Raw genomic sequence first — 27296 nt, forward strand, 5'->3', positions numbered from 1 at the left:
CATTTTAATAAACAAGAATATAGTATTGGACGCACTGGCTTTTTGACAGTGAAATATACTCAAATAACAGTGTTTGGCCTACTTAACTACCATTGTAACGCAGATCCTCTTGAAAAAAAAGACACGCGAAAGTACGCACACGTTTCTCTACACCAGGACCCAGTTGTTCGTACACTAGCTTATTTAACCCCTTGGTTAGCGCTAACCGCAGGTTAAAGTTATCCAAGCTGGGTAACTATCCAGGCTGGATAAATGCTTTGCTGGAAATATTTACCCAGGCTGGATAACTATCCATGTTGGGTAAATTTATCCACCGGTTAACTTTTACACATATCCCATAATCCATTGTAAAAGCAATATGGCCGATATGTCGCCAAGCTATAAATAGGACAGCATATTCTGGGAAAAAGATTTAATAACATTATAAAATCATAAATTTTAAATCAGTTATATTCAATCCATTAAATGTTTATAGATCATTGAAACAAGTATGTATTTTATTTATTGTATTTGGCATTTTTCGGGATTCTGTAAATAAATTGCGAATGAAAACGTGTATTATTAACCTTTAACGCGATCATGAATGTAAAGAAAGCGAATTATTTCGAACCTGCCATTTGTAAACGTTATTGCAAGCATGGTATATAAGCATGGAATGCTTCATGTAAGCATCGATATTTCCACCATTTAAATTACAAATTCTTTTAACATTTTTATTTGAACCGATATCGATTCCGCATTTCATCGTCGTATAACACAACATTCAAAGTATTTTGGCGATTCTTACGTGGATTACGATACAAATAAAATTCGGCTGTTTTGTTTGTTTACATGGATAAATTTTAACCAACCTTTAGACCTGGGTTAAATTTATCCAGACAAAACGCTGGATAAATTTAACCAACATGATGCACCAACACTTAACCAAAAAATTAACCCTTGGTTAAATTCATCCGACATTTATCCCAGGGTTAAAATTTACCCAGGTTTCGAACAACTGGGTCCTGATCATTCTAAAAATGAGGATAACGATCTAATATATCAATATTAATATTTACATTCGCAATAATGTCGACCGTAAATCTACCCCAAAGGATTATAAAAAGCGATCGAGATTTACTGTCACAGTTTGAGATTTGGCAGACATTACTAAAGCTACTACAAGATTCCATAATATTATATACATGATCTAAATGTGTTAAATATAATTTAGATGCAAGAACTCATTTATTTCCTATATACTTGATAAAACAATACTCCAAGAACCGCGTCGTTAGTACGTGGAAAAAATTGTCTACATAACTTATTTGCTAAACTACTTTGATTGATGAATCTAAGAAAGTTTAGGGGCGTGACGAGCCACTCGAATGGGAGACACTTAGGAGCATTTTTCGATCTCATAGGGCATATTTTAGGATTCATTAATGGTAACATATCATAAAAGGAAATTTCGCACACTACAATAATCGCTCAAAAGCTCAAAGTAAAGTAAAGAGAGCATGTGATGTTGACATTCATGAAATTATTGAAAACAATTAGCCTCCTTACAAGTTACATCTGTCACGGTTTCTTAATACTTCCTCGCTAAATATATTATGTCGCCTGCATCTAAACGCGTTGAGGTAAAATATTCAACAATAAGAGATGGACTGTAATATTTATACAAATTCGTTAGAATTCGTTTACACTTATTATGAGTATATCTCTTGAATACCCAGAAAACTCAGTTTAAGCAGATTATAACTCTGGCTTAAGATATATGTCTTTTTTATCTTAAAACAAAAGACAGGAACGAAATAACTGTTTACATGACTTTAGTGGCTGTCTTACTGAGTTATAAATATTATTGACACATATCTACAACTTTAATGGTCTAGATTACATGCCAATTATCCAGATGTTTTAGTTTTAATCGTGTTTTCATAAACTATTCCTCACATAAAATGTTTAAGTGGAAGAAACATTTGCTATCCAAATGTTTGGGCATACGTTTACGTATTTAGTAGATTTAGATAAGAAACCTCTTCAGCGAAAATAGGTATAGACAAAAGAATCGGAAAATTAACAACAATAAAATCAAATTAACCCCTAGGAAAAATGTCTAACACTTAAAACTAAATACACAAACATAAAACTGTAGACGGTTTTACACCGTCTTAGCATTAACATTTGAAATAAAAAAGGTATTATTATTACAATATTTTTTTGAAAGATTACAACAAGTATTGATTATGTTTTGGGACCGTTTTGTCTTCCCAAGAAACCCTTAAAAAGTCATAATCATGCATTAAAATAATTTACGTTATTTTATAATTTTGTAAACGTTTAACCAAGAAACTTACTTCGTATGTTTTTTTTTATACATCAGCAAACAACTTGGTTCTCTCGTGGACCCCACATGGCGACGTATTACCAGTGCTAAGCCGGGGGTATAACCTTCATGTCATTGAACACAATGTACATTCATGATTCATTAAATGCTGCCACTTATCTCGACCCCATCTACAACAATGTTTTCTGCGCTTATTAACCCTAACGCACGTGTGATGGGCCGCTCTGGCAGGGCGTGTGTGCAAAACGAAGCTTCGATTTAACAGTTTAATACCGGAATCACATAAAAAAATGCAATTACAAACAATCAATTTGATGTTTTTATATAAGTTTATTAAGTTTGAAAAGAGTAAGTTACAGCAGCAGCTACACATCAATGAACACCGAGCATACCATTCGTATCCGGGACAAGTGACCCATATATGTGAAAGAAACCGTTCAGCTTTTGAAAAAAGCAGCAATGAACAAAATATATTCGAATTTATCGTATATAATTTAAATTTTAATAATATTAATCTTTCCGCCCACCCCTAAAAAAATCAAAATTGTACTAATTTTTTTAAAATGGTTTACAGAAAAGCACTTCTCAGTTCCTCTGAATGCATCACAGAAAAGCTGCATTCCCTTACAAAATGCACACATTCCCAAAACAATATAAATAACTACGAAGTATGTAATCTATTCGTAACAATGCTTGTTGATCTTTAAACCTGATATTTTGGTAATTATCTGTTGAAAGTGTTAACTGCAGATACATTAGCCTGCATCAGGTTAGAGTACGTAACTTATTATGCCATTAGTGCACACATACATTGGAGACGCTTGCCAAATAAATTAAAGTGTTATTATACCCGTGACCGATAACACATATTAACTCAGTCCATTTCCAAAATAATCATGTCCCGTTGTTGTTGTTCAGAGTTTATTTACAGGTCCCACGCCCCTTCACGGAGTCATTTTAGATGGACCTGACAAATCAATTACTTAAGTACTGCCTAAATTTGAGAATAATTATCATGCTTTTTCACCAATGTTTTATTCATTCGCAGTTATCGCCCAATATGAACTATTTTCGTCCGATACGGCGTGTGAAAAAGCTCGGCATGGCTAGACTGTTCCTATGCCATATCAGACTGGACATGATATCAAACGTCACCAACATCATATTATGTAACATCATATTATGTATATCTACAAAGTATTCATGATCTGAGTAATGGGCGGGTAAACTAACAAAAGTTACATTCGATGCTGACTCATCTTTCCAAAAACAATTAACGGGTGTATGTTTGTCGACTTAAACAATGCCGTTCTATTATGAATACGTCAAGTATTGTTTCTGAACGTCAATTGATGAAGAATGTTTGGGTGTTTTAAGTTAACACACAAGCAAAAGCTCTGATAGCGCAAGAAATGCAATTATGTTTCTATAAACAAAAATCTCGACACAATTTATCATGAACTCTTTTTAAAAACTTATTGCCAGAAACGCATTTATTCCCTGTTGCTCAAGTGCTTTTAAACATAGTTCTTGAACAGTATACTATGATACATTTGCATTTAAACGTATATGCATAAACGAAAAATAAAAAGACTTAGATAATACAACCCTGTTGTTTCAATTCTAATAAACAGCTCCTGAACAGTTTGTCATGATTTTTTCCTTTTGAAACAAAAAGCAGTGGTAGGAGTGCCGCTTTTTGCTGTTGTAAGTAACTGCACTCAGTAATAGAATTAGCGAGTGACAGCCGGGGTTCATGTAAGAGAAATGTAGCGAAGATGATAAATACAAAGTGGCAGCGGCTGTAAACGATGTCTGTTCTGCGAGCATCACAGTTAGTTCATTTGTGTGTACATAAAGATACCCATACTGGAATAAGAATACGAATAAAATTAATTATAAGTAGAGTGGAATAAATCTAGACTGAGAATAACTAAAATGGAAATATGCATTTCTGTATTAGCGATTAAACAATTCCATACGTCCTTTTAACTCCAAATAATATGATACCCGTCCCATGACGTTACAGCTTTATTTCTTCTTTACACATAATAACGTGCCTTCCAGACCTAGTTGCTTTTATAGAAGAGAGTTACATAACTATTCACTGTATGACTGTTTACAGTGGTAACATAGCAATCATTTACGATGAAACAAATCCACTTTAGAATATAATTGATATCATTAATAATATAGTTATGTAGTTTGTTTATATATTTCGCCGCTCAAATAAGAAATATACATTTTTTTCCGGACAACAACGTTTATACCCAAGCAAACATGTATGCACTAATTTGACGTTAATTAAGCTCGACGGTTTAACCGTACAGCGGTGTGGAACAAAACAACACACAAGTAATGTAGAACATGTCAGCTGTGTTTCTCGGCTACATTTGAATGCATTATTTTTTTATGTTTTACTGGTTATGCATTTGTCTGGAATAAAAAAAAACACGTAAATGCTAAAAACCGCAACGTGTAAAATTGTACTCAAAACAATATACCATATATCAACACCGGAAAAGAATAAGTAAAGGTTGATTGTACATATTAGACCGATTACAACGTCCAAAAATCGCAACAAAACGTAACAAATAGCGTAATGTGATTTTCTTCTCATGTGTATGCGTGTTGTTGTTGTTTTCGAACAATGTTAAATAATATAAACTAAATCCACGTATTAAAACAACATTAAATACCAGTATACAGCTTAATCGCAATGGAAGTTGTTAGTATATAAATCGTGTTTTATTTGCAATGAAGCCAAACTGATGTCAGAGAGCCAAAATAAATGTTGCAATAATGTGATTAATTAGGCTCAAGTAAGATCTGAATAATTTTTTTTTAAGGATTCTATGTATAGAGTTATCACTTGATAAAAAAAACAGTTAATTAACCACTTTCTCGAAAGGGTTTGCCTTGCTTTATCGCAAGGGTAATTAAGGAGACTTCCGTCATTAGCAATACATTACCTCCATGCTTCTATACAAGAAATGTATCAATCTTAAGACTGATGTACTTACCATAGAGAAAAGTGCGACCTCTAACCCACCTACTCTCTAACTTTCTCATTAACATTCATATAATGATACACTTTATATTGATAGTAGGTCGGTAATATATTTCAGATATATTTGATTCATTACACACTACTCATGTATAAAGACTGTTTCTGTCTAATATCAAATTAATTAAACAGTATATTCATGGCTTGAACATTGCCCATTGAAATTAAAGCTTCATAAAGACAGTAGATTGAAAACGGACTTTGACTATAATCCAAATTGCAATTATTATCAAAAGATTGTTTTCTTGATATACAATTCATGAATAAGGTAATATTTTGGTAGTTGTTTAACAACGTACGAAATCTCCTAGTTTTAAAAAGATATCTGATTGTTTTGAGCACTTCCCCTTTGTAAGTTTGAGCATACGAAAAAAAAAGTGTTTTTATTGACGATGCGAACAGCATCGTCCAAGGTATCATAACCGTAGAATTTTTTTTCACAATGGCGACTTTGTTAAAGACCGAGCCAGGCCGATTCAGATAACTCGATTTTTCAGTTACTTCACTTTTGCATTCGCCACTGCGTAGGAGATTGCTCGTCATTGATAACATTCCCTAGCAGAGTTGTCGTTCGTGTTTCAACATTCAACAATGGCCGCCACCATGAGAGTCTCGATTCAAAACTTTCTTACTGCATAAATTGACTTGTTTCGTTATTTAGAAGCTGTCATTTAGGATATATGAATTATTTATTCACTAAATTCTCCGCTTATGACAACAATAGTTGGAATTCGAAGGACATATACTCGATGTGAATGAAGGACTTTCTAGATCGTAACAGCTTGACACGGCAAAACTGGCATACTGCATTACTGGTATTTTTAGTTATCAATATAAGTCACATTGGCTTTATAAATTGTATTCGAGCATTTTGCGACTTATTGAATGACTATGATACCCGATATCAACATTTCATCGGGGATTTGCAGATCACCAAGATGTCCTGACATTCAACATTGATTTCAAACTCTTTACTGTTTTGTATACTCTTTCTTAGTGTTAGTACTTTTTATCATTTTAAAGTTAAATGAACTGTGTCACAGTAAAAGAGACTTTAAGGCGATTATGGCCAGTTTGGATCTAGATCAGCCTGCAGTCGCTTGAAAGCTGTTTGCTTAAAAGCGTTTTTCTGACAATAACAAAAAATTTAATTAGATACTGATTTGACTGCGCTTTTCCTGTGACCTGGCTCAAATAATAGAATTGTCATTAATCAAATTATTTATTTCGAACATCAATCAATTGTTTTTCTTGTCCCTCGGGATCAATGACTCCAGCACTTTCCTGTTGAGAATTGAATACTGTTAAAGGCGATTCTAGGGGGCGTGAGAGATGTTGCAACTTCCAGTATCGCTCGATTGTTCATTGTCGGCTCGGGTACTACGTACATGTACCCCGGGTACTCTTAAGTATACTTACATGTATCCCGGGTACGGTAAATATAATAAAATGTACCCGGGAAATTTAACCCTAAATCCGTCGTTGTCAACTAGTTTTTTGTAATAGTTATATATACACATCAGGGCTTAACACTAACTTTTTTTCAACTAGCCCGTTCGGGCTAGTAAATGCAGAACCTACTAGCCCTGACCAATCTTTCATGTGCCCTGACCCAAGTATTATAAAAACCTTTATATTTATCATTCAACTTGTTTATTCTTGTGCTTGGAGATGCGCAATTATGATAAAATCATTCTTATTAGCTTGCCTTACTTATGCTATTGAATTCAATATTAATCTATTTAAGACATCTATTTGTAATCTTCACGCCATTTCTGGAGAAATTTTCTTGTTTTTTTTTTATTTCCTCATACTTTCTCTTACTTTCCTCCTTCCCTTTTCTTTTCGTATCCGAGGAACCCCCATCCCCACCCGTAAAGCCAAACTTAAACAACGACATGAACGTTAAAACCTTTTTTTACATAGATTGCCGGGTTACCGTCTTACAAGAAATGGTAAGCGAATCTTAGCAAAATAACGTGTTACGGTAGTTGTAACAATTGTACAGGGTTAACTCTCTACTAAAAGCCGGGATCGACCATTAATATTAGTTTTGCTAATTGAATTGCGTAAAAAATATTGTCAAAACACTTTTAATCTAAATAAAGTCTCTATCTTCCTGTAAATGGATTTATTAATCGTCTAAAGGATGGAATAACTTTTCCATAATGACAACAAATTAAAATTATTTAAAATTGATACATAACTATTAATTTTATAGTTACTCTGTGTTAATGTCGAGTTTTATACCTTCATCATTCCGGACGATCCTGGGCGATCCCGGCTTTTAGTTTCAAACGTATTTTCATTGAGAAAACACGTCACTTCGAGGAAACCAATCAAAAACCGTGTCTAGCGGCATTCCGTTTAAAAATAGGTACTGACGTGTTTTACCAGGAAAACCGCATGGGGATTTTCTGAATTGTCGGCCTCTTTTTTATTGCAATCAGGGGGTTCCGAATCTATTTCGAGATACGATCCGTTTGTTGTCTCCGAACTCACTCTGGGATTTAATTGTCATCTGATCGTACTGTATTAAGATTTTTGCATCTCTGGAAAGCTTATTTAAAACGCAGTTTATTGATATAGAACATATAATCCCGCCCAAAATACACACGACCGGTCGGGCATGTTCCTGGGACATTGGCTTGCCCGGACCAAGGTACGGGCAGTGAATGTCGTTCGGACGTGCCTTAGTGTTAAGCCCTGCACATTTATGTCAATTTTCTGTAGAATGGCCTCTATATTATCGGAACACATACTCAAAAAGCATGTTGATGCAGTGTTTTTGAAGAGAAGTGTGTTTAAGATAATCGGTTGCGCGTTTTACGACATCAGATTTTGTGCGCGAATACAACTCGGGTACAGTCTAGTATGGACCGAGTACAATTACGTTTATTTACCATACCTGGGGTACATGTAAGTATACTTAGAGTACCCAGGGTACATGTAAGTATACTTAAGAGTACCCGGGGTACATGTAAGTAGTACCAGAGCCGACAATTTCCAATCGAGCTCCATTATCCCTCATGAACCGACTCAAAAAACCGAGTCGGCAATATTTGACTTAATTTTTGGTTTGGTTGCTCTCGAGGGATCGAAAATTTCAGAATCTTCCTAAAAGCCCTACGGGTTTGATCCCCAGAAGCAACATTGAAAACTAGCATACTGTGTTATCTAAAAAGCTGCTAAACCTGATATTCAATGATAATGTGAATTTTCTCTCACATGATGTTCATCAGTCATATTATATAAAAACTTACAGCAGTAGTAAACAACTGGACAATAATTAATGAACGCATCTTTCATTTGTCTTTGACACTTTGATTTTGACATGGCCTAGTTTTAAATATGTGACTGGACTTTACCAGAGATAAAGTTTAAATGCACCATTGAAGATCACCTAAATCCAGATTTGCTATTATAGACATGTGGAAAGTTTTAAGGGTGTGACAAGTAAGCAAAAATTGGTCATTACCCAGAGGCCACAACTGATCTATGACTGTATTAAAACAAGAAAAATCAGTGCCTGATTTAGATTTCCTTATATAGTTCAATAAAAACTAATTTTATAAGCATGGTAACAGTTTAACGGTAATGCTACCAATGTGTCACACCAGGGCCTTGAATTTGAAATCAAGGACATGCATGGTCATTTCTTCATGAAATCAGGACACAAAATTGTATTTTAAGTCCTTAATTGACCTGGCTATAGTTCTCAGATTATTATAAGCTCAATCAGTATATTTATATCATTATTTATGCTTTGTGTACTGTAAACATATACACAATCATGCAGTTACATGATAGCAATAAATAATATCAAAGCTACCCATACTATAAAGGTCATTGACAAAGCCTATGGTCAAAATGTGAACACATTGAGTGTAATCGCCCTCTCGTGCCAGCAAAAGCAACACGTTGTCATTGTTGACAGTTCTACTTTCACTTTCATTTTGTGATATCCAACTATTAACAATAATGTGGCTGAGAAAAATATCGCCATAGCTTTTTATGCCCCCGGTAAGGTGGCCTATATATGTTGAACTGTCAGTCAGTCAGTGTGTCAGTCTGTCCGTTCGTCCGAAAACTTAAATGGCCATAACTTTTTTAATATTGAACATAGCAACTTGATATTTGGCATACATGTGCATCTCATGGAGCTGCACATTTTCAGTTGTGAAAGGTGAAGGTGAAAGTCATCCTTCAAGGTCAAATGTCAAATATAAAGCGTCTGTTTGTCATGTTCAAAAACTTTAACATTGGCCATAACTTTTTCAATATTGGCGTGCATGCGTATCTCATAGAGCTGCACATATTGATTGGTGAAAGTTCAAGGTCATCCTTCAAGGTCAAGGTCAAAGGTCAAATTTTGCAATATTGAAGATAGCAACTCCATATTCGGCATGCATGTGTATGTCATGGAGCTGCACATTTTGAGTGGTGAAAGGTCAAGGTCATCCTTCAAGGTTAAAGGTAAAATATATGGCTTCAAAGCTGCGCAGCAGGGGGCATTGTGTTTCACAAACACAGCTCTTGTTTAATATATTTTCTGCACATTTCTTCAAAAAACTTACATCAATACACGATTTTCTTCGTTAATTCAATCATTCCTGACAGACTTGTGTACATATTTCGCTTACATTTTGACGCGCGTAGGTAGGACCGTATTACCGCTTCCGAAATGTGTATTCATACTATTGCCTTTGAGGAACTGATCTGATGTTTGACGGAAAGGGCCGAAAATGTGCGAGTGTGGGTCAAGTTCCCCACAAGTACTTCTTTCCCGTTCCCCCAATTTTTTTTCCGTACCTAAAATTTTTCGTACACAATTTTTTGTTCATACCCAAAAATTTTTTCGGTCCCAATTTTTTTGTTCCCAAATATTTTTTCGTACCCAAATTTGTTTTCATACCCAATTTTTTTTCGGAAAATTTTTGTACCAAATTTTTTTTCGTACCAACATACACAATTGTGGTGATTGTGGTGATTTAGATAAACTTAACTTGATGCTTTTATATCCATCCTCTCAAAAGCATCGTCACACCAGTACTTTCAGTACTTTGATATGTTTAGAAAGCGCATTGCTGTGAATATATCCCCTGCCCTTTACTGTACAGTCTTGTTTAGAAAGCGCATTGCTGTGAATATATCCCCTGCCCTTTACTGTACAGTCTTACCAAGTCTATCTAGATCCATATACTTACATTCAATATTTTATTTGTAAGGAAACAGTTTTCAGCACCAAGGTCATTGCAGAAATATGACTGATCCGTTGTAAGAAAATAGGCATGACGTGGTTAACATAACCAGCACACCTTGCTTATTTACTCGCGGGTATCGTTGGCGTAGATTTCGTAAAAAGAATGGTCACGTAAAGAAACATAACCCGAAATTTGTTGATCATCACCGAGCTTAAATTGTTTGCTTTGTAAGGTGAGAACGGTTGTGTAAACTCTTAAGAAAACACCTCTGCTACTTGCTAATGAGCTACATCAAACGCGATTGCTCCACCAGCCCTTTGTAAGCACACACCGTTTTCCTGTTATATCATACCTGGTCGGAAATCGCATACCTGGTTGAAATCTAAATATGCCTGTGTCGTTTACCATGCTTCCCCTATTTATTTCTCATCCCAAGGGTATTTTCTTGGTTGAATACTTGAGGGTATTATGCAAGGAGTTGAGTTAATAACAGTTATCAAAGCGTCACGTGTATTTAGGTTGTCGCATTATGCTTCGTTCGTGGAGGAAAACATCATAATAGACTTCAAAATAATCGCTCAGACGAAAATGACATATTCAAACTGAACATAAATGTTCATACAACAGCGTTGACAGCTTGTCGGAAAAGGAAAACCATAGCGGTTCAAATGTGCATAGTGTATGTTAGAATAGCAAGTTTACTTTCAAAATTGATACCTTTGATTAAATTATGCATTGTTTATAAAAATATTAATTGAAAGTAATCTAAAGACACTCTTCGGGGGTTAATTTTGTTAGTTCCGTTATCGATTTCAGCTTTTCGAAAGATAGTTTTTGCCACATGAACTTGAAACATTTAAGTTTGAATCAGTATTACTACATTTTTGCTTAAATATGCCTTCTCAAGTCGATGTAATAACTTTCTACACGGAAGGTAATATTCAGATATAAGCAACGTATTTATACATCAATGTTATTTATTTCAGCATTCCAGATATGGGCTTTAGTCACAATGGTCGTCGAACATGCGACGTATGCAGCAGGAAGTAAGTACAATACATATGATTAATGCATTTCACTGATTAATCTGTTACATTAGTTGTGATTAACAATAGTTAGAAAATAATAATAATAATAATAATAATAATAATAATAATAATAAAAATAATAATAATAATAATAATAATAATAATAATAATAATAATAATTATAATGATGATAATAATAATTAATAATAATAATTAATAATAATAATAATAATAATAATAATAATAATAATAATAATAATAATAATAATAATAATAATAATGACACTCCTTTTCCGCATGTTTATGTTGTCAACTTTAATAAAATCTCAAAATGTTCTGAAGAAATCGTTTTCCATATCTATAGACTAAGATTCTACCCATTGTTGCTTTTTCGTGCGAACATTTTGCTATCCATAGATCACTTTATCTTATAATCTATTCTATTGCGTTATCCAACTCAATCTGACATATTTTTTAAACAATTACTGTTTGAAAGATCATAATATCAGTTCGATGCTTTGAAACACGAGGAAGATGGGTTTTCAAAACAATTCCTTCTGTCGATGTTATCAGGGTAGCTAATTCAACTATTGACGCCGTTGCATATGTTAATGTTAACTAAATATTATCGTTTTAAGCAGCATGAGCTGATTTCTGATTGATGTAGCAGCATAGGTGTTTTATTTGTTCTCAATGAAGGGTAAGCTTAATAGACAAATTAAAGAAATGATCATGAAAAAATCGAAGCATTCTTATTCAAACTGGAATTTTAGTTTGTTTAATTTAGTTGTGTATTTTTAAATCGGTTCAATGGAATTTAACATTTCACAGAAATGGCTTAATCAGTCTTCTTATTTGACAATATAAAATTCGCTTATTGAATTCCAAAAGTTCATATTAGTATATGTGAAAGGAAGCCGTATAAGCACGACTTGCTGTGAACAGAAGACTGTCTCATTGAAGCCAAATTTCCCACAATAGTATTCACAAATAAGCCTGTTAGGTCCGTCTAGCTGCAAACCGATGACTGCCTCAGGAAAACAACAATGTTCTATCAGCATAAGTTCTGAGGAGCCTGATGACAAAGTCTAGATATCAGCAGCTGATTGCATAATAAAACTCAAAATATCCTATCATCATATGTTAAAAGAAATTAAATAAACCATTGTGGTTCTCAGTAAACAGTAAATGTTACGTTGATCTTGTAAATGTTCGATCAATATCCCAATTCCCAAATGAAACACGTGCATTTTAGTTATTATCCGCTCTCTGAACTTATCTGCCAGAGATAATGAAAAAATACACGCACCACGCAAAAAATAATGCACACGTGATTAAATCTTGAAAGAATCTTGATGAAATTTCAATTCCATTTGTATCAACATTAGAGTTTGTTTTTCCTTTGAATATTCTGTTACTTACTTGGTTTCTGCCTAGATCGGAAAAAACTGGATCTTTTGAATAAACTGCATGTGTTAATGCAAACGCTAGTTTTTATTTAACTTACGATTACGATCTGTTTAAATAGTTTTCATCGCGGCTGTGAAAATTGTTGTTATCAAGAATCTGTACATGATCGCCTGGTTTTTTAAATGTATATAAGAGTTTAAATGTGCAAATTTGTAAACCACAATATACATATTCACCAGCGCTCTCTACATGTTTGACTTACATATACATTTTTGTAAAATCCTAAAGTTGTTACCGTATGAAGTAAAAAACTAATTTAAATCTACAGAAAATTACATTCAGCGAAATCGTTATTTACGGTTAAATATAATTTTGTTTTGTGTACACATTTCCAATTATAAAAAAACAGTATTCTTGAATATATAAACGACAAACAACACGGATGAAAGTTCACACGACCGCGTGGTTCAATTCCCATGTGATCTATATGGAGCTGCTAAACGAATTAAATATGCTTAACCATAGATAACTGTATCTTTTATTGGGTGCATATGCGAATAAATCTCGTCGACTGATTAGCACAAGGCGTGAATTACACACCCGGGAATCCAAAATAGCACATCTCTTACTGTGAAAAAGAACATTGCCGTAATATATACTTAAGTTCATGCGAGAATATTATTTTTGCAATACCTTTGTTCGGTTCAAATCTTCAACGCGTGTCGTCTGCTTCGGTGTCCAATTTGGTGCTCTGCTATAGAAAAAACATCAATCATCATCATCTTGTTTTGTTCCACATTGCTGAAAAAATGCGTGAATTGTGATATTTAGCCATGCTTTTCGTTGTAAAGAGTGGGAGTATATATTAATATATACAACATTTGTATATAGTAGTGCATGTTTAGTTTCTTAATTTAGTTTTTAGTAATAATACTCCCGACAAATGTATAATATGTTGTTAGACCGTAAAAACACGAAATGGCCGTGCTATTTTCATGGCTGTGTAAGGTGAATTTACATGATATATACAAACGAATGCTTGTTTCGACGAATTCCTCTTTCTTGCTGCGATGGACATTTGTATGCGTTAACTCCATATGATTTAATAAAAATGAATAAAAATTTCTGTGTGGTTTGGGGAAGAATTTATTTTTATACGGTTTCCTGCTTTAGGGATAAATATCACAATTGAAACACGTCCTAAACCTGGGTCATGTGTATTATTTTTACATTTACAAAATAAGAATGTTTTAAAGAATTAAACGTAATTTTAACGTTAGTGTAATATATGATACGGTGTAAAATTACGTATGTTTTCATACAACTTGGTTGTCTTATGGGTATAGGTTCCTAAAAATATAGGACTTTTGTAGTTTTTTGGTTAAAGACAAATAAATGCATAATGTGTCTGCAGATATTGAACGCGGTGGAAATGGACTGAAAAAAGTGTACTATAGTAAAACATTTTTTTTATTGAAATAATGTAACAATTAATTTGAAAAGAATTTTGTTTCATTTTGTAGTTTGCTTTCAGTACAGCAGGTGTATTGAACACATTTTGATGGCAATCTCACTGTTTTTGTACGCGAAGAAGCGTTTTAACAGTGGCATGACAACATTTAAAACCGAGTATGTGGCGTATAAAAATGAAACAGGTGCGAGAACGTAGAGCAATATTTATCATAGAACACGTGGCCGAATTCGCCCATGATTTGCACGTGTTTTCATGTTATTTATTGTTACTGCTAATTGGAATGGATGCCTTAGCCCACAGTTGTCATGAGGAATAGAGCTGGAGTATTTTTTGTCACACGTTCGGTTAGCGTGTGCTCTTTCTTATGAGTGAACGATTTGTTACGGTAGGTTGTTTCACGTTGTTTCCCCAAGTGCGCAGGATAATGAAAGACTGTAAGTCAGAGCAACATTAACTGTAGAACTTTATTGACACAAACACACAGCAAGATGGCAATAGAGCAGAGGTCTTGAACAAATGCTATAAATTGTTAACAATACAAATTTTACAACTGAAAGTATTCAATATCTAAAACATCAAACTTTAGGGAATAACTCGCTTTTAGCAAGAGGTAACTGAAGAATTTTAATATATAAAATAATCACCAAATATTTAGACTTGCATGAAGAATGAACAATTGTAATACATACAAAATACTGAACTTATATCACTTATACAAGTAAAGTAGAAATAAAATAAATGTCTTACCTGTAAGTCAGAGCAACATTAACTGTAGAACTTTATTGACACAAACACACAGCAAGATGGCAATAGAGCAGAGGTATTGAATCCATTCTGCGTTTGGCTTATATAGGAGTTGGTTGCCATCTGCTGTTGTTATGGTCACATTTGGTTTAGATTTGCTCTGACCCACAATTAGGTAATGACAACAAAGTATGTTGTAACATCAAAAGGGAGCTTTGATTAAGATGCCAATAACAGGCTGTCATTTAAGATCTCAACATGAATAATTTGTTTGTGACTTAATTTATGTTATGTTATAATCTTTTACATGCATTGTTGACAATATTGGAATATTGAAAAGGTGTTACAGCAAAACTGTAGAAGGATGTAATGTTGATGCAATAATCTTTAACAAGCATTGTTGCTTATATTGGAAATATTGGAAAGGTATTTGATGATTCTCTTAACAATAAGTGATGTAAATATGTTGTATAATATTGCATTTACAACTAAGATTGTGTTACCCCTAAATATCATATTGCCAGAGATTGACAAGAAAACAGACATCAAGTGTAGCTGTACAAGATCATGAAACCCTACAACAATAAACAAATATACAAATGACATATACTATTAAACAAATATTGAAATGGTTAAATAACTATAAAACTATTACTATAAAATCTTCAAATATGCAAATGACTGCATATATAAATGCAAAACAATATAAAATCTTCAAATATGCAAATGACTGCATATATAAATGCAAAACACTGTGAAATCTTCCCCTGCGCTGTGAAACCAATGCTCCTGCATTGTAAACAAATCAAAGAAACTGTGAAGTATCAAGTTAAATGAACAATTTAAAATGATGACTATATGATGAGGTTAGGCAATATTTACAACAACATGAGAACAACATGAAAAAGAACATTCTAGACTGTAAAAAAGGTTATAAGTTAAGTAATTAACAAAGTGTTCTTACTCAAAATCTTGCACAATTGCAGCTCCATTTAAATGATTGTTACCAACAATGGAATGAACAGGAAGAAAAAATCCCGTATAGACAACATTAGGCCTAATTTAGAGTTATTGTCTCTAGAATGGGTTGTAGAACCGTGCACTTAGTTCTTAGCACTTTATTCATGATGATCAGTCATTACTTTAAAATTAACCCACTGTAAAGACTAACTCAGGTTGAGGTTTAATATTGAACCAAGAAAGGTATGCCATCTAACAAAAATGCAAGCTTCATCATTTTAAATGGAGGCAATGTATTGTTTAAATGGGACAATTAAATTTTAATTAGATTACTGTCATGTTACAAGATAACTCTATATTAAGAATCTTAAAGGATCAACATAAACCTAGGTTATAACCCAAACTTACTAACAAACTAATGACATAATGAGAAAAACTAAACACATACAAAAGGTGTGAAATGACAAAACACTACATATATCAACTATTCAGTTTCTTCTTTTCTGTCTTGGTAGGGCCCTACATGGAAATGCGAGAAATCTAACCTCTGATAATTTAAAAACAACCCCTTTATGATGATAAAACTACTAATTATTGACATCTCTTTCGTAAACACACGCCCAATCTTGAAAAAAAAGGTTCCCTATGTTATGTTTATTTTTGTATGTCTGGTATTTGGAAGTGTAGACATTCTTATAATGTCTAATGTCTGTCTAAAAGAGAAAAATACAATCTCAGAAAATGACTGGCAGATCCAGTGTGAAAGTCCTATCAGTTGTTCCACACAAACATGGTTTGTCACCTATGCATGTTGGAGTACATCTACCGTGAAGTTTAGGTAGAGTCACTGACAAAAGATAGCGACCTGACCGTTTTATATGCTGTAGAATTCTTGGAAGTTACAAGATCATAGATCATTTTTTTGTAACATAATATTCCGTAATTCTTCAGTTAAATGGTCCTTACTATGATCATAATCATAGTACATGTAGACTGCAAATCCCAATACCAGACTACCATTATCAGAATGAAGTAAATTAAATGATCTTTTAAACTATGGTTAACACATGTTAGGAACACCTACCATTAAACTGACAATATATTTGAAAAAACAATTACTAAAATACAGGTAAACATAATATGTACACAAAAAATGTTTCTTTGTCCTTTTTTATATAACATTTTTCCTGTTGTTTTTTTTTTATTGTTGTTTGAATTTAGGCTATATACAGTTTCAATTCATAATTTACTTTTTCTATCATAAATTTTTCTATTTTTGTGGAATTTTACATATTTTTAATAAATAAAATTTAACCCATTTTATCGGTTATTTATGCGATTGATTCTTTTGACAAATTTCCCAAAGTAAACCCTTCAGTCGGTTAGATTTCTTAGTCAATTCGATGTAAAAACTGGGCCTACCTTGGTATCTTGCCATTCCCTAGAATGTGGAGGGAGATGTTTGGTCCGGGCTGTGGAGGCTGTCTGTGGTCGATTGTGGTTGTCTGAGCTGTGGTCTGGGTTGACTGCTGTGCTCGCCTCTGTGGAAGGCAGTGACTGGTCCCGCTGTAGACGGCTGTCTTTGATCCGAGCTGTGGTTGGCTGAGGCTGTCCCAGCTGTGGTCTGGTCCTCTGTTGCCCTCGTCAAGGATCTGAGTAGATATGGATCTGGCACTGATGGGGTCCTCTTCATGGGATCGTCTGATTCTCACCACTGTCACACGTTCGGTTAGCGTGTGCTCTTTCTTATGAGTGAACGATTTGTTACGGTAGGTTGTTTCACGTTGTTTCCCCAAGTGCGCAGGATAATGAAAGACTGTAAGTCAGAGCAACATTAACTGTAGAACTTTATTGACACAAACACACAGCAAGATGGCAATAGAGCAGAGGTCTTGAACAAATGCTATAAATTGTTAACAATACAAATTTTACAACTGAAAGTATTCAATATCTAAAACATCAAACTTTAGGGAATAACTCGCTTTTAGCAAGAGGTAACTGAAGAATTTTAATATATAAAATAATCACCAAATATTTAGACTTGCATGAAGAATGAACAATTGTAATACATACAAAATACTGAACTTATATCACTTATACAAGTAAAGTAGAAATAAAATAAATGTCTTACCTGTAAGTCAGAGCAACATTAACTGTAGAACTTTATTGACACAAACACACAGCAAGATGGCAATAGAGCAGAGGTATTGAATCCATTCTGCGTTTGGCTTATATAGGAGTTGGTTGCCATCTGCTGTTGTTATGGTCACATTTGGTTTAGATTTGCTCTGACCCACAATTAGGTAATGACAACAAAGTATGTTGTAACATCAAAAGGGAGCTTTGATTAAGATGCCAATAACAGGCTGTCATTTAAGATCTCAACATGAATAATTTGTTTGTGACTTAATTTATGTTATGTTATAATCTTTTACATGCATTGTTGACAATATTGGAATATTGAAAAGGTGTTACAGCAAAACTGTAGAAGGATGTAATGTTGATGCAATAATCTTTAACAAGCATTGTTGCTTATATTGGAAATATTGGAAAGGTATTTGATGATTCTCTTAACAATAAGTGATGTAAATGTGTTGTATAATATTGCATTTACAACTAAGATTGTGTTACCCCTAAATATCATATTGCCAGAGATTGACAAGAAAACAGACATCAAGTGTAGCTGTACAAGATCATGAAACCCTACAACAATAAACAAATATACAAATGACATATACTATTAAACAAATATTGAAATGGTTAAATAACTATAAAACTATTACTATAAAATCTTCAAATATGCAAATGACTGCATATATAAATGCAAAACAATATAAAATCTTCAAATATGCAAATGACTGCATATATAAATGCAAAACACTGTGAAATTTTTCTCTTAAATCTCTTTAATCATTCTCTGAGCGTTCTTTGTTTACCATTGCATCCCGGCGTATATATTGCTATATTATTTTAAATTAATAAATCATTTATGTCAGATAGAGCGATTTCCCCCAAAAAATACAATACAGAAAAAAATCTACAAGTGGCTTGAAAATCGTAATACCTTGTTTTTACCGGGATTATAATGAAGCGTTCTCATCGTAAAATCAATACTCAAATACAGGTGTAACTTTTACACCCTTATATCTTTAAACATGCCTTCTTCTCTTGTAAGTGTTGCATACAGCGTTTTGTCGTATAATTTAAATATTTAAATTATAAGTTCTCTATTCAAAGCGTAGTCAGATGACTTAAAACAGAACCTCATCAATCCAGAATTTCTTGAGGTGATACGAAACGCACTTCAGTCCGGGTAAAAGATGCTTAAAGTGTCACAAAGGTTCTGAATATTTTTGTTACATATGTTCGGGATTATTGATTAAATGTGAGATACTTCAGTCACTCAACGCCCGAATGTTTCGGAAGATGAATGGTATTAACGTAAGTGGTCGCAGTGGATCACCCTGGCGTATGCCAGACATTATCTCAAAACGTCCAGGTGGTCATTGGCGGAGAGTTAATCTTACCATATGGGTTAACCAGTCATAATATGATTTTTTTGATTCAAAACACATTGTTTATTTCGTCTCTTGTAGTTGATATGCTAAAATGAGCTATTAGATGAGATTGCTGAGACTTAAGTGCGATTTATTTTGCAAACCACTCGACTGATGAATGCGTGTCTTAATTGTTATGAACATAAGCGCTGTCGTTTGTTTAGTTGAGGCTAATTTGGGTTTACAATACATAAACACGAAACACTTTAAAAGTGACTAACGTATTTAAATAAATTTAAAATTTTCACGGTGACGTTAAAAATAGAAAACATATAATGTATAAAGTTATGGTTAAAACGTTTATCATCAATAATACAATTCTCCAAAAAGGAAAAACAGTATTGACATTCAATCATAGCCTACGTTTTAGTTTATAACATTTTATCATGTGTGAGCTTTTAATTGGATCGAGAACATCTCAAACCTAAACGTAGCACACATATTATTTACATGCATAAACTAAGTGTGTAAAACGCGGTAAAAACGTTTTTCATTTAGATGCCTTATTTTTCATAATGATAATTACTGAGATATGACATTTAGTGTTTTTGTACTAAGTGTTATTAGCAATATCGGATTGAGATTCATTTTTTGGGCGTTCCAGATGCTAATTTGAATAGGTAATACAGCGAAAACATGTTCTGAACGCCAGATTCCTCTGGCATGTTTAATATAAACTCTCAGAAATGTTCGTATAGTTAAAGGATTGATTCATGAAACACGTTTTTTTTTTTGGATTGTGCCGACATTCGCCATCATGTGCAGCGTAATTTCAGCAAAGCCTTAAACATTAACACGCTTTAAATTACTTTTAATACAAACTCATGTTAGTGGAAGTAATTTTGTTGATATAATGTCGTTTAAATGCAAACGATAATGTTAAAATGAGAATTAAATTTAAGACAATAAAATAAACGGGTATTATAATCTTTTGAAGGGTCCCAAAACACGTGGCCTCACAGATGCATTTGAAATCTCGTGGACTTGTTCTCCTTTGACATGAGTTTAATTTGAAATAAAATGTCTAATGTGTTATTTACGTTGTGTTTGAAGTTGAACATAATGCCCTACGCTACTTTCATGATTTCTTGTTCGCTGAATAAGCATTTAATGAGAAGAAAAACAGTTCTCAGAGGAGTAATGGTGATTTTAGCGAGATTTCCCCAATTTAATTTCGATGGCTAAATATGAACGTAGTTTATACATTAATTACACATTTGTCTTAAATCAGCATATAGTTATAAAAAGCCATCTTATCTTAAAGAAACTATAACACTTTTAGATAATAAGTTTCATTAAATAGTAAAAAAGGAAACAAAAACGGGCATTCATAAATGCTGGCGCTGTGTTAAGCCCGTCTTACATCGCACCAAAAGCAGTGAGACCAATTTTAAAAAGAAGCTGCATTTTTCAGCTGTTTATTATTGGTTTTTAAATAACAAAAATCATGCTTAATTTAGCAATTCATTAAACGTACCAAAATACATAGTGGCTTAAATGTGATACTTGTCTAGTATATGTGAGTACCTGAAGGTGGAAATGAAAACGTACATGTACAGGAAGAATGTAGGCGGATGTACGAACTAATCCGAAATACTAAATTTATTTGAACGATGACAGTGACACCATGTCTCTGTATTTGAGCCATTCATCTCAAGTTTAGTTTCAAACTTTACAACTATTTTTATTTAAGCTCGATAGCAGCAAACCCTCGCGAGCCCGTTTCCAAGGAAAACCAGTACTATATGTCTTTGTTGAGAACGCTAGCACAGTGAGGATCGAACCAGTGACTTCCCAGTCCCTAGGCGGACACTGTATCCATGGCTCTACTGCAACCTCTTAATAACCTTAAGTTAACGAAACCCTGGTAATAACAGTTGCTTTTGTCTCGTGTGTTTCAGTCGATGCCCAGTCCCTGAAGGTCATTCCTCCGCCGATGGTATCGGATGAGTTCCTTCCGGCCTGCTTCAACTTCACATATGGCAACTACAACGAGATGGAGTTCTATAGCCCGGGATACCCGGGCAAGTACCCGAACGGCATCAGCTGCGTCATGTACTTACAAGGTACGTTGGAATGAACACAATCAGGGGCATACATTGTACTCATGTATTTATTTTATAAATTGTATGTTGAATTAACGATACGTACATTTTGTGCGTTGGCATTAACGAAGATCGTACGTCAGAACCAAACGCTCACAGGTCATTTCACATCTTTGCTGCGTCATTTTCTTATACGGTAGTAACTACGTTAAAACTGAACATAGATGACTCCTTCGACTGACGGCTTTATGTACATACAAGGTACGTTTGAACTGCCAAGTACATTCTTTGACTGTAATGTTAAAATCAAGCACGCGTCTTAAGACGCTAAAATTTACTTACAAGGTTCGAAAATAAGTCCTAACGGATTTGATTAATTGTTTATTTTAACCTTAATAATAAGTCTCGATGTGTCTGCAATCATGACATTCACAAGATATATTAGTCGCGCTCTTGGAAAACGGGCCTTAATGCATTTTCTGTATTCAATTTAGTGCTTACCCTGATTAGGCTGTGTAGTCCTTGCTTTTTGCTACGAAGAGACTTCCTTTAAGCGCAAAATATCATAGCGAACAGTGTGATCCCAGTCCGCAAAGGCTAATCTTTGACGACACATAACGCATATGCATTAAACCCCATTTTCACAGAGCATGGTTGATTTAATTAATCTGCCCATTATAATAGTGTATTTAAGCAAGTGTATACTTCTATATGCTTGGGTTACGAGATTCAGGTCTTTAAATATTGTGTATTCAAGAACGCTGGTCTGAAACAAATGAACACAAAATAAAACAAAACTATCGTTTTGATCCCCCGCATGTTTTGCGTTATAGAACATTACACGTGTATGTGCCATTATGATAAGCAGTGGTTATAAAACGATGCAATCAATCGCTCTCCCCATTTGACAAGTAATAAGCAGTAGCCGTGTCGCACTTCTCTCGTTATTAGAATAGGACACTCTCTGAAATCTCACGTGGCCGTAAAACTCGGTCCGCTTAGATATCCGTGTTTCTGGTATGTATCAATCGTTAATGGCGAAAAGAGGCATAAAGCAAATCAAGTCGTTAACGGAATTCGACGCCATTCCATCCTGACATTGGTCTGAAATCATTTAAGATATTGTGAATGAGTGATCTCGTAGACTAGACGTTTGTCTTTATAACGTTTTCTTAGTGTTCATATAACCGGTACAAATGGAAAACATTACAAATCCTTTGTGTCAATTTTTTAATTTTTGTTTATGCGAATTGGTTTCTACATCGATATCCACCTGATTTGATGACACCCTTTTATCCGAGAAAAGTTAAAACAAATGACTCGTGTCACGAAAAAATCTGTATTATGAACCCAATTATGTACATGTATTTAGAATTATTTATGTTATTATTGTCAAGTTTATTGTTATTGGATGGTTTACAACATACTGATATGCGTTTTACTTCCTTGTTGTTATGATAACGACATTCTTTAAAAAACATATGTTGAAAATCACCTTAGACCGGCTCAAATAATATTTTATATATTATGGAAAGGGACTTTAATTACCCACAGTGGCTCTCCGGTCTGCGCAGTGATTAGAACACGGCTTTTCACCAAGGCGAACCAGTTTTATCCCCGTTCCCGCAAGAATTGAAGTTTGGTTGGTGGTAACACTACCGGTCGGGTGGGGTATGTTCCGGCTTCCCCCTACAATGTCAGACAGAACAAAAATTGTAAACCGTTCAGTAACAACTAAATAGCTGGAAATTGCATTTATAATTCAAAATTCGTACAAACTTAAATAAGTATATACAGTTATAATGTAGGAGTTTCTGGGAAACACTTCGGGTCCTTATATAATGGACCTTAAGAAGCTGCAGATTCCCATACACTTCGGAATGCATAACAAATTAAAGCATTTCAACTTTCAGCCCCGCCAGGTTTCTTCATCGACCTCTACTTCACTGACACGTTTGCGATCGAGGAGTCCGAAGGTTGCAGGTATGACTACGTGGAGCTGCGGGACGGACCGTTCGGATTCTCGGACTTTATCGCGAGATTCTGCGGCAACGAGTTTCCGGTCACCGTGCAGACGAAATCTCGCTTTCTTTGGGCGAGATTCACGTCCGACAACGTAATGGAGTCTGATGGGTTCCGGGCGGTGTACGGGTTCAAGAAGAAAAAAGAAAACTCAGGTAACCCATATTCAAAGCAATATTTTTATACACATGTATTGTTATCATAATACATGTAGTAACCATATTAATCACTGTTGCAGTTTTCTCATTTTCTATGAAATTGGCGATTCAACACAGTTTATGACACGCAACTAAGACATGCATAAAATTATTAGAATTTTAATAAAATAATGCATACCCTATTTCGCTTTATTCAGAGGTACACATTTGACATTCTTTTATCCGTTTGTTCGCAAACAAAGTGATATGTGGACATATATTTATACACGTTTTCATAGAATCAAACTTGGAATCCATCATATAATACATGTCTTATCTATGTATATATTAATTTACGCCGTCAAAAATGTGCAATTTAGGGATATTGTTCGATATTTTCAAACACGAACGAAGCTGAAGCAAAAAGACGACACGTTTGAAACAAATTACTTTATTGATATAATTTGTAATGTTCGAACGTATTATGTACCCGTTTATCTTATTGGGATAATATTTCATTTCTTCTTGACAGCTATGTGTGTGAAATGTCGAATATGAAATCCGATCATACATTATGTGGCACTTGCATTTTATCCGAATTGTATTAATAAACTAATAACTGTCATTTATAGTCGATAAGTTAAACATCTCAATGATTTATCACGTTTTTTGACATTAACAACAGCGGTTACTAAATACACTGCGAATGTTTCATTCGACCCTAGGTTCCAAAAAAGCAACACTTTTTTCACATTGAAATCTAGCCTTATTAAACGACCGGACATTATCCACCAAATAAACATTGATATACGTGCCATATGCGAATCTGCACTATATCCGAAATCAAACCTAAACTTGCTTACCGGTATGTCTTTCATTCAAAATATGATAACGCATATCAAGATTGCACGCACAACATATTTTGAATTGATGCTATTCGTACTTTTAACACAATGGGTCATGCATTATTTTATATTGACGATATCAATATCCTATTGAATAAAGATAATGAGAAAAAGTTAAATTTATGCGACAATATCGGTTGTTGATATTTGTTGTGTTTGTTTACCAAAAAAAAATATGTTTACTTCTTAATAGTCTGGGGACGAAATGCATTAATAAAAGTAATTAAAAATTCGTTACACGTTTTGTTCTGTACATTTTAAAACGCGATTTCAAGATCCAGATTGCAACATTGCGATATGGATATGTTCAGTCTTTTTAAGAACCACTCATACTGGCAGTGCATAGATGTGTACGTTTACAAGTCGTTCATTGAATTTGTGAATTGATATTTGCTTAAATTGTTGTACTCATGTCGTTTCAACGATGCGACTTAAAATATCTCACCCTATACTCGTACAATAACATTGCACATGGATGCTACAATTGAGGTAAAAAACATTTATCTTATAATATTTGAGATGGCAATGACACTAACGCAAACTTCTTTGATGGCAGTTGTTTTTAATCAATGTGAGTGTTGAATGATTTTGACCAGGGCATTTCATTTTTGCTTATCCAAGTGTTAATGGAACGACGTGATATGTATATCGGTACTCAATATACAACCCAGAAAATGGTTTTCAAAAGCAATTATTTTTTGTGTATTTTCGTCTTGTACACGTGTCTCCTTCTCAACAAAAAACTGGTAATGTGGTTTTGTTTATAATGGAACGGTAAAGGCATAGCATGTGCGAGTGCTGTGTCTGTTTTACTTCGACTTAATGTGTTTTTTGCAAGGTTCTTCACTGGTTCCGAGCATAGTTAATCAAATCCCAACCACAATCATGAATAGTAATCGTGTCAAATATTATTGTTATTGAATAATCATTTAATAAAAAATAAAAATATATGTAAGCCAAGGCCATTACGGTTGAAATTGGTATGATTTTCATTAAAATATGAAGAGATCGTTTTCTGTAAAAAGATTAGTTAATGGCATAAGATCACCTGGTCACATATTGCTCCTGGGGATCTTTTATGACACCGTGATGCCCGTCCTCCGTGCTTGCGTATTGAACTTGCTGGTTTGAGTGCTAAATACCTCTCTTTCATTGACAAAGTAGCTCAATCGTTCCGGTCTGTTGCATATGCATGTCAAAAGAGTTAGAAGTGGAAAAAACACGAAAACTCATTAAATCTTCTCTGTAACCACAGGTGATTAATAAATGTGTGTAACATTGGTTCTGGTGGTCTTCTTAGTTAGTTCTAACGATGCTCCACCCATTGCATTGAAAACGGCCACGCCCCAGAGGTCAAGTGATTTCATTAGACATTTAATGCACACATATATCTCTTCTTAACGGGACCTTTTCACAGATTTTGGCATGTATAGAAGTTTTAAATTAAATGCTTTATATTGAAAAATATAAACATTGAATCTAAAAAGCTCCAGTAATAAACAAGAATAAAATTACATAACAAAACACAACTGGGGTCGAACCACTGATTCCTAGAGTAAAGTCTATCGCTTAGACCACTCGGCCATTCGTGCTCATACGCCGAGTGATGTATATTATACTTTATATCAGCAATCCACTTAGTGACATAAAATGTAACGACAATAACAAAACTCTCCAAATTATTCAATCGTTTCGCGTTGCAATTCTTTATATTTTTCAGGCTTTTAACCCGTCAAAAGATGCATATAATGAATATTTGAGAGCATGGAAAATGTTCAGTGTGTCTGTTTCCCACAAATATAACTACAAAGAAAATTTGCGAATTTGAAATTATTATTTTTTATTTTGTTAATTTGCCAAAACGTGAAAAGGCCCTTTTGTCTGATCTTTACGGAAACAGCACACACGTTGCTCAGAGCAAGCATTTCAGATTTCCATTTCTCAGGTGAGAAACCTTGGTCCTTTAGTTATAGAATTAGCAAAAGAAGAATTGATTTATCAAGGACAAGTCATAATTTAGTTCGTTATTAAATATTCTTGTTTATTTCCAGTTAATTCAACGGAAGCAGAAAAGATGTCGGGTGAGCTATTTGATGAGATTATTTATCGTGATGTAAAACTACGCCACTTGCATTTAAAAAAGAATAAAGGAAAAAAAACGTTTAACAAAAGCATTTATTTTGATGACTTTAGTACATGCCCTCGGGTCAGATACTGTGCTACTCTATTAAATTGATTATATTAAAACTCGTTGGAACACTAGACATGTTCTACCACGCTTGTTTGGATATGACGCTTACATGTGTTACCATAGCAGCGTATAACTAACGCTGTTTTCCATGCCAAATCGATTCAAAAATGGTTTGTCAACATGAACTTTAACGTTGATTTCTTTGCATTCGCTGTGTCTG

At 34.1% G+C, this 27296-nt stretch overlaps 1 protein-coding gene across 1 annotated transcript in view; it reads left to right on the top strand.

The window, feature by feature from the left end:
- Positions 1–27296, top strand: part of LOC127843599 (neuropilin and tolloid-like protein 2) — a 47719-nt gene that overhangs the window by 14577 nt on the left and 5846 nt on the right. Inside the window, exons 2-5 of the mRNA XM_052373281.1 lie at positions 11590–11649; positions 21678–21842; positions 23735–23998; positions 26937–26966. Of these exons, the coding sequence (XP_052229241.1) occupies positions 11590–11649; positions 21678–21842; positions 23735–23998; positions 26937–26966 (519 nt within the window). The remainder of the gene's footprint in view (positions 1–11589; positions 11650–21677; positions 21843–23734; positions 23999–26936; positions 26967–27296) is intronic.

This window comes from Dreissena polymorpha, chromosome 9 (assembly GCF_020536995.1).
Source record: "Dreissena polymorpha isolate Duluth1 chromosome 9, UMN_Dpol_1.0, whole genome shotgun sequence".
NCBI lineage: Eukaryota > Metazoa > Mollusca > Bivalvia > Myida > Dreissenidae > Dreissena > Dreissena polymorpha.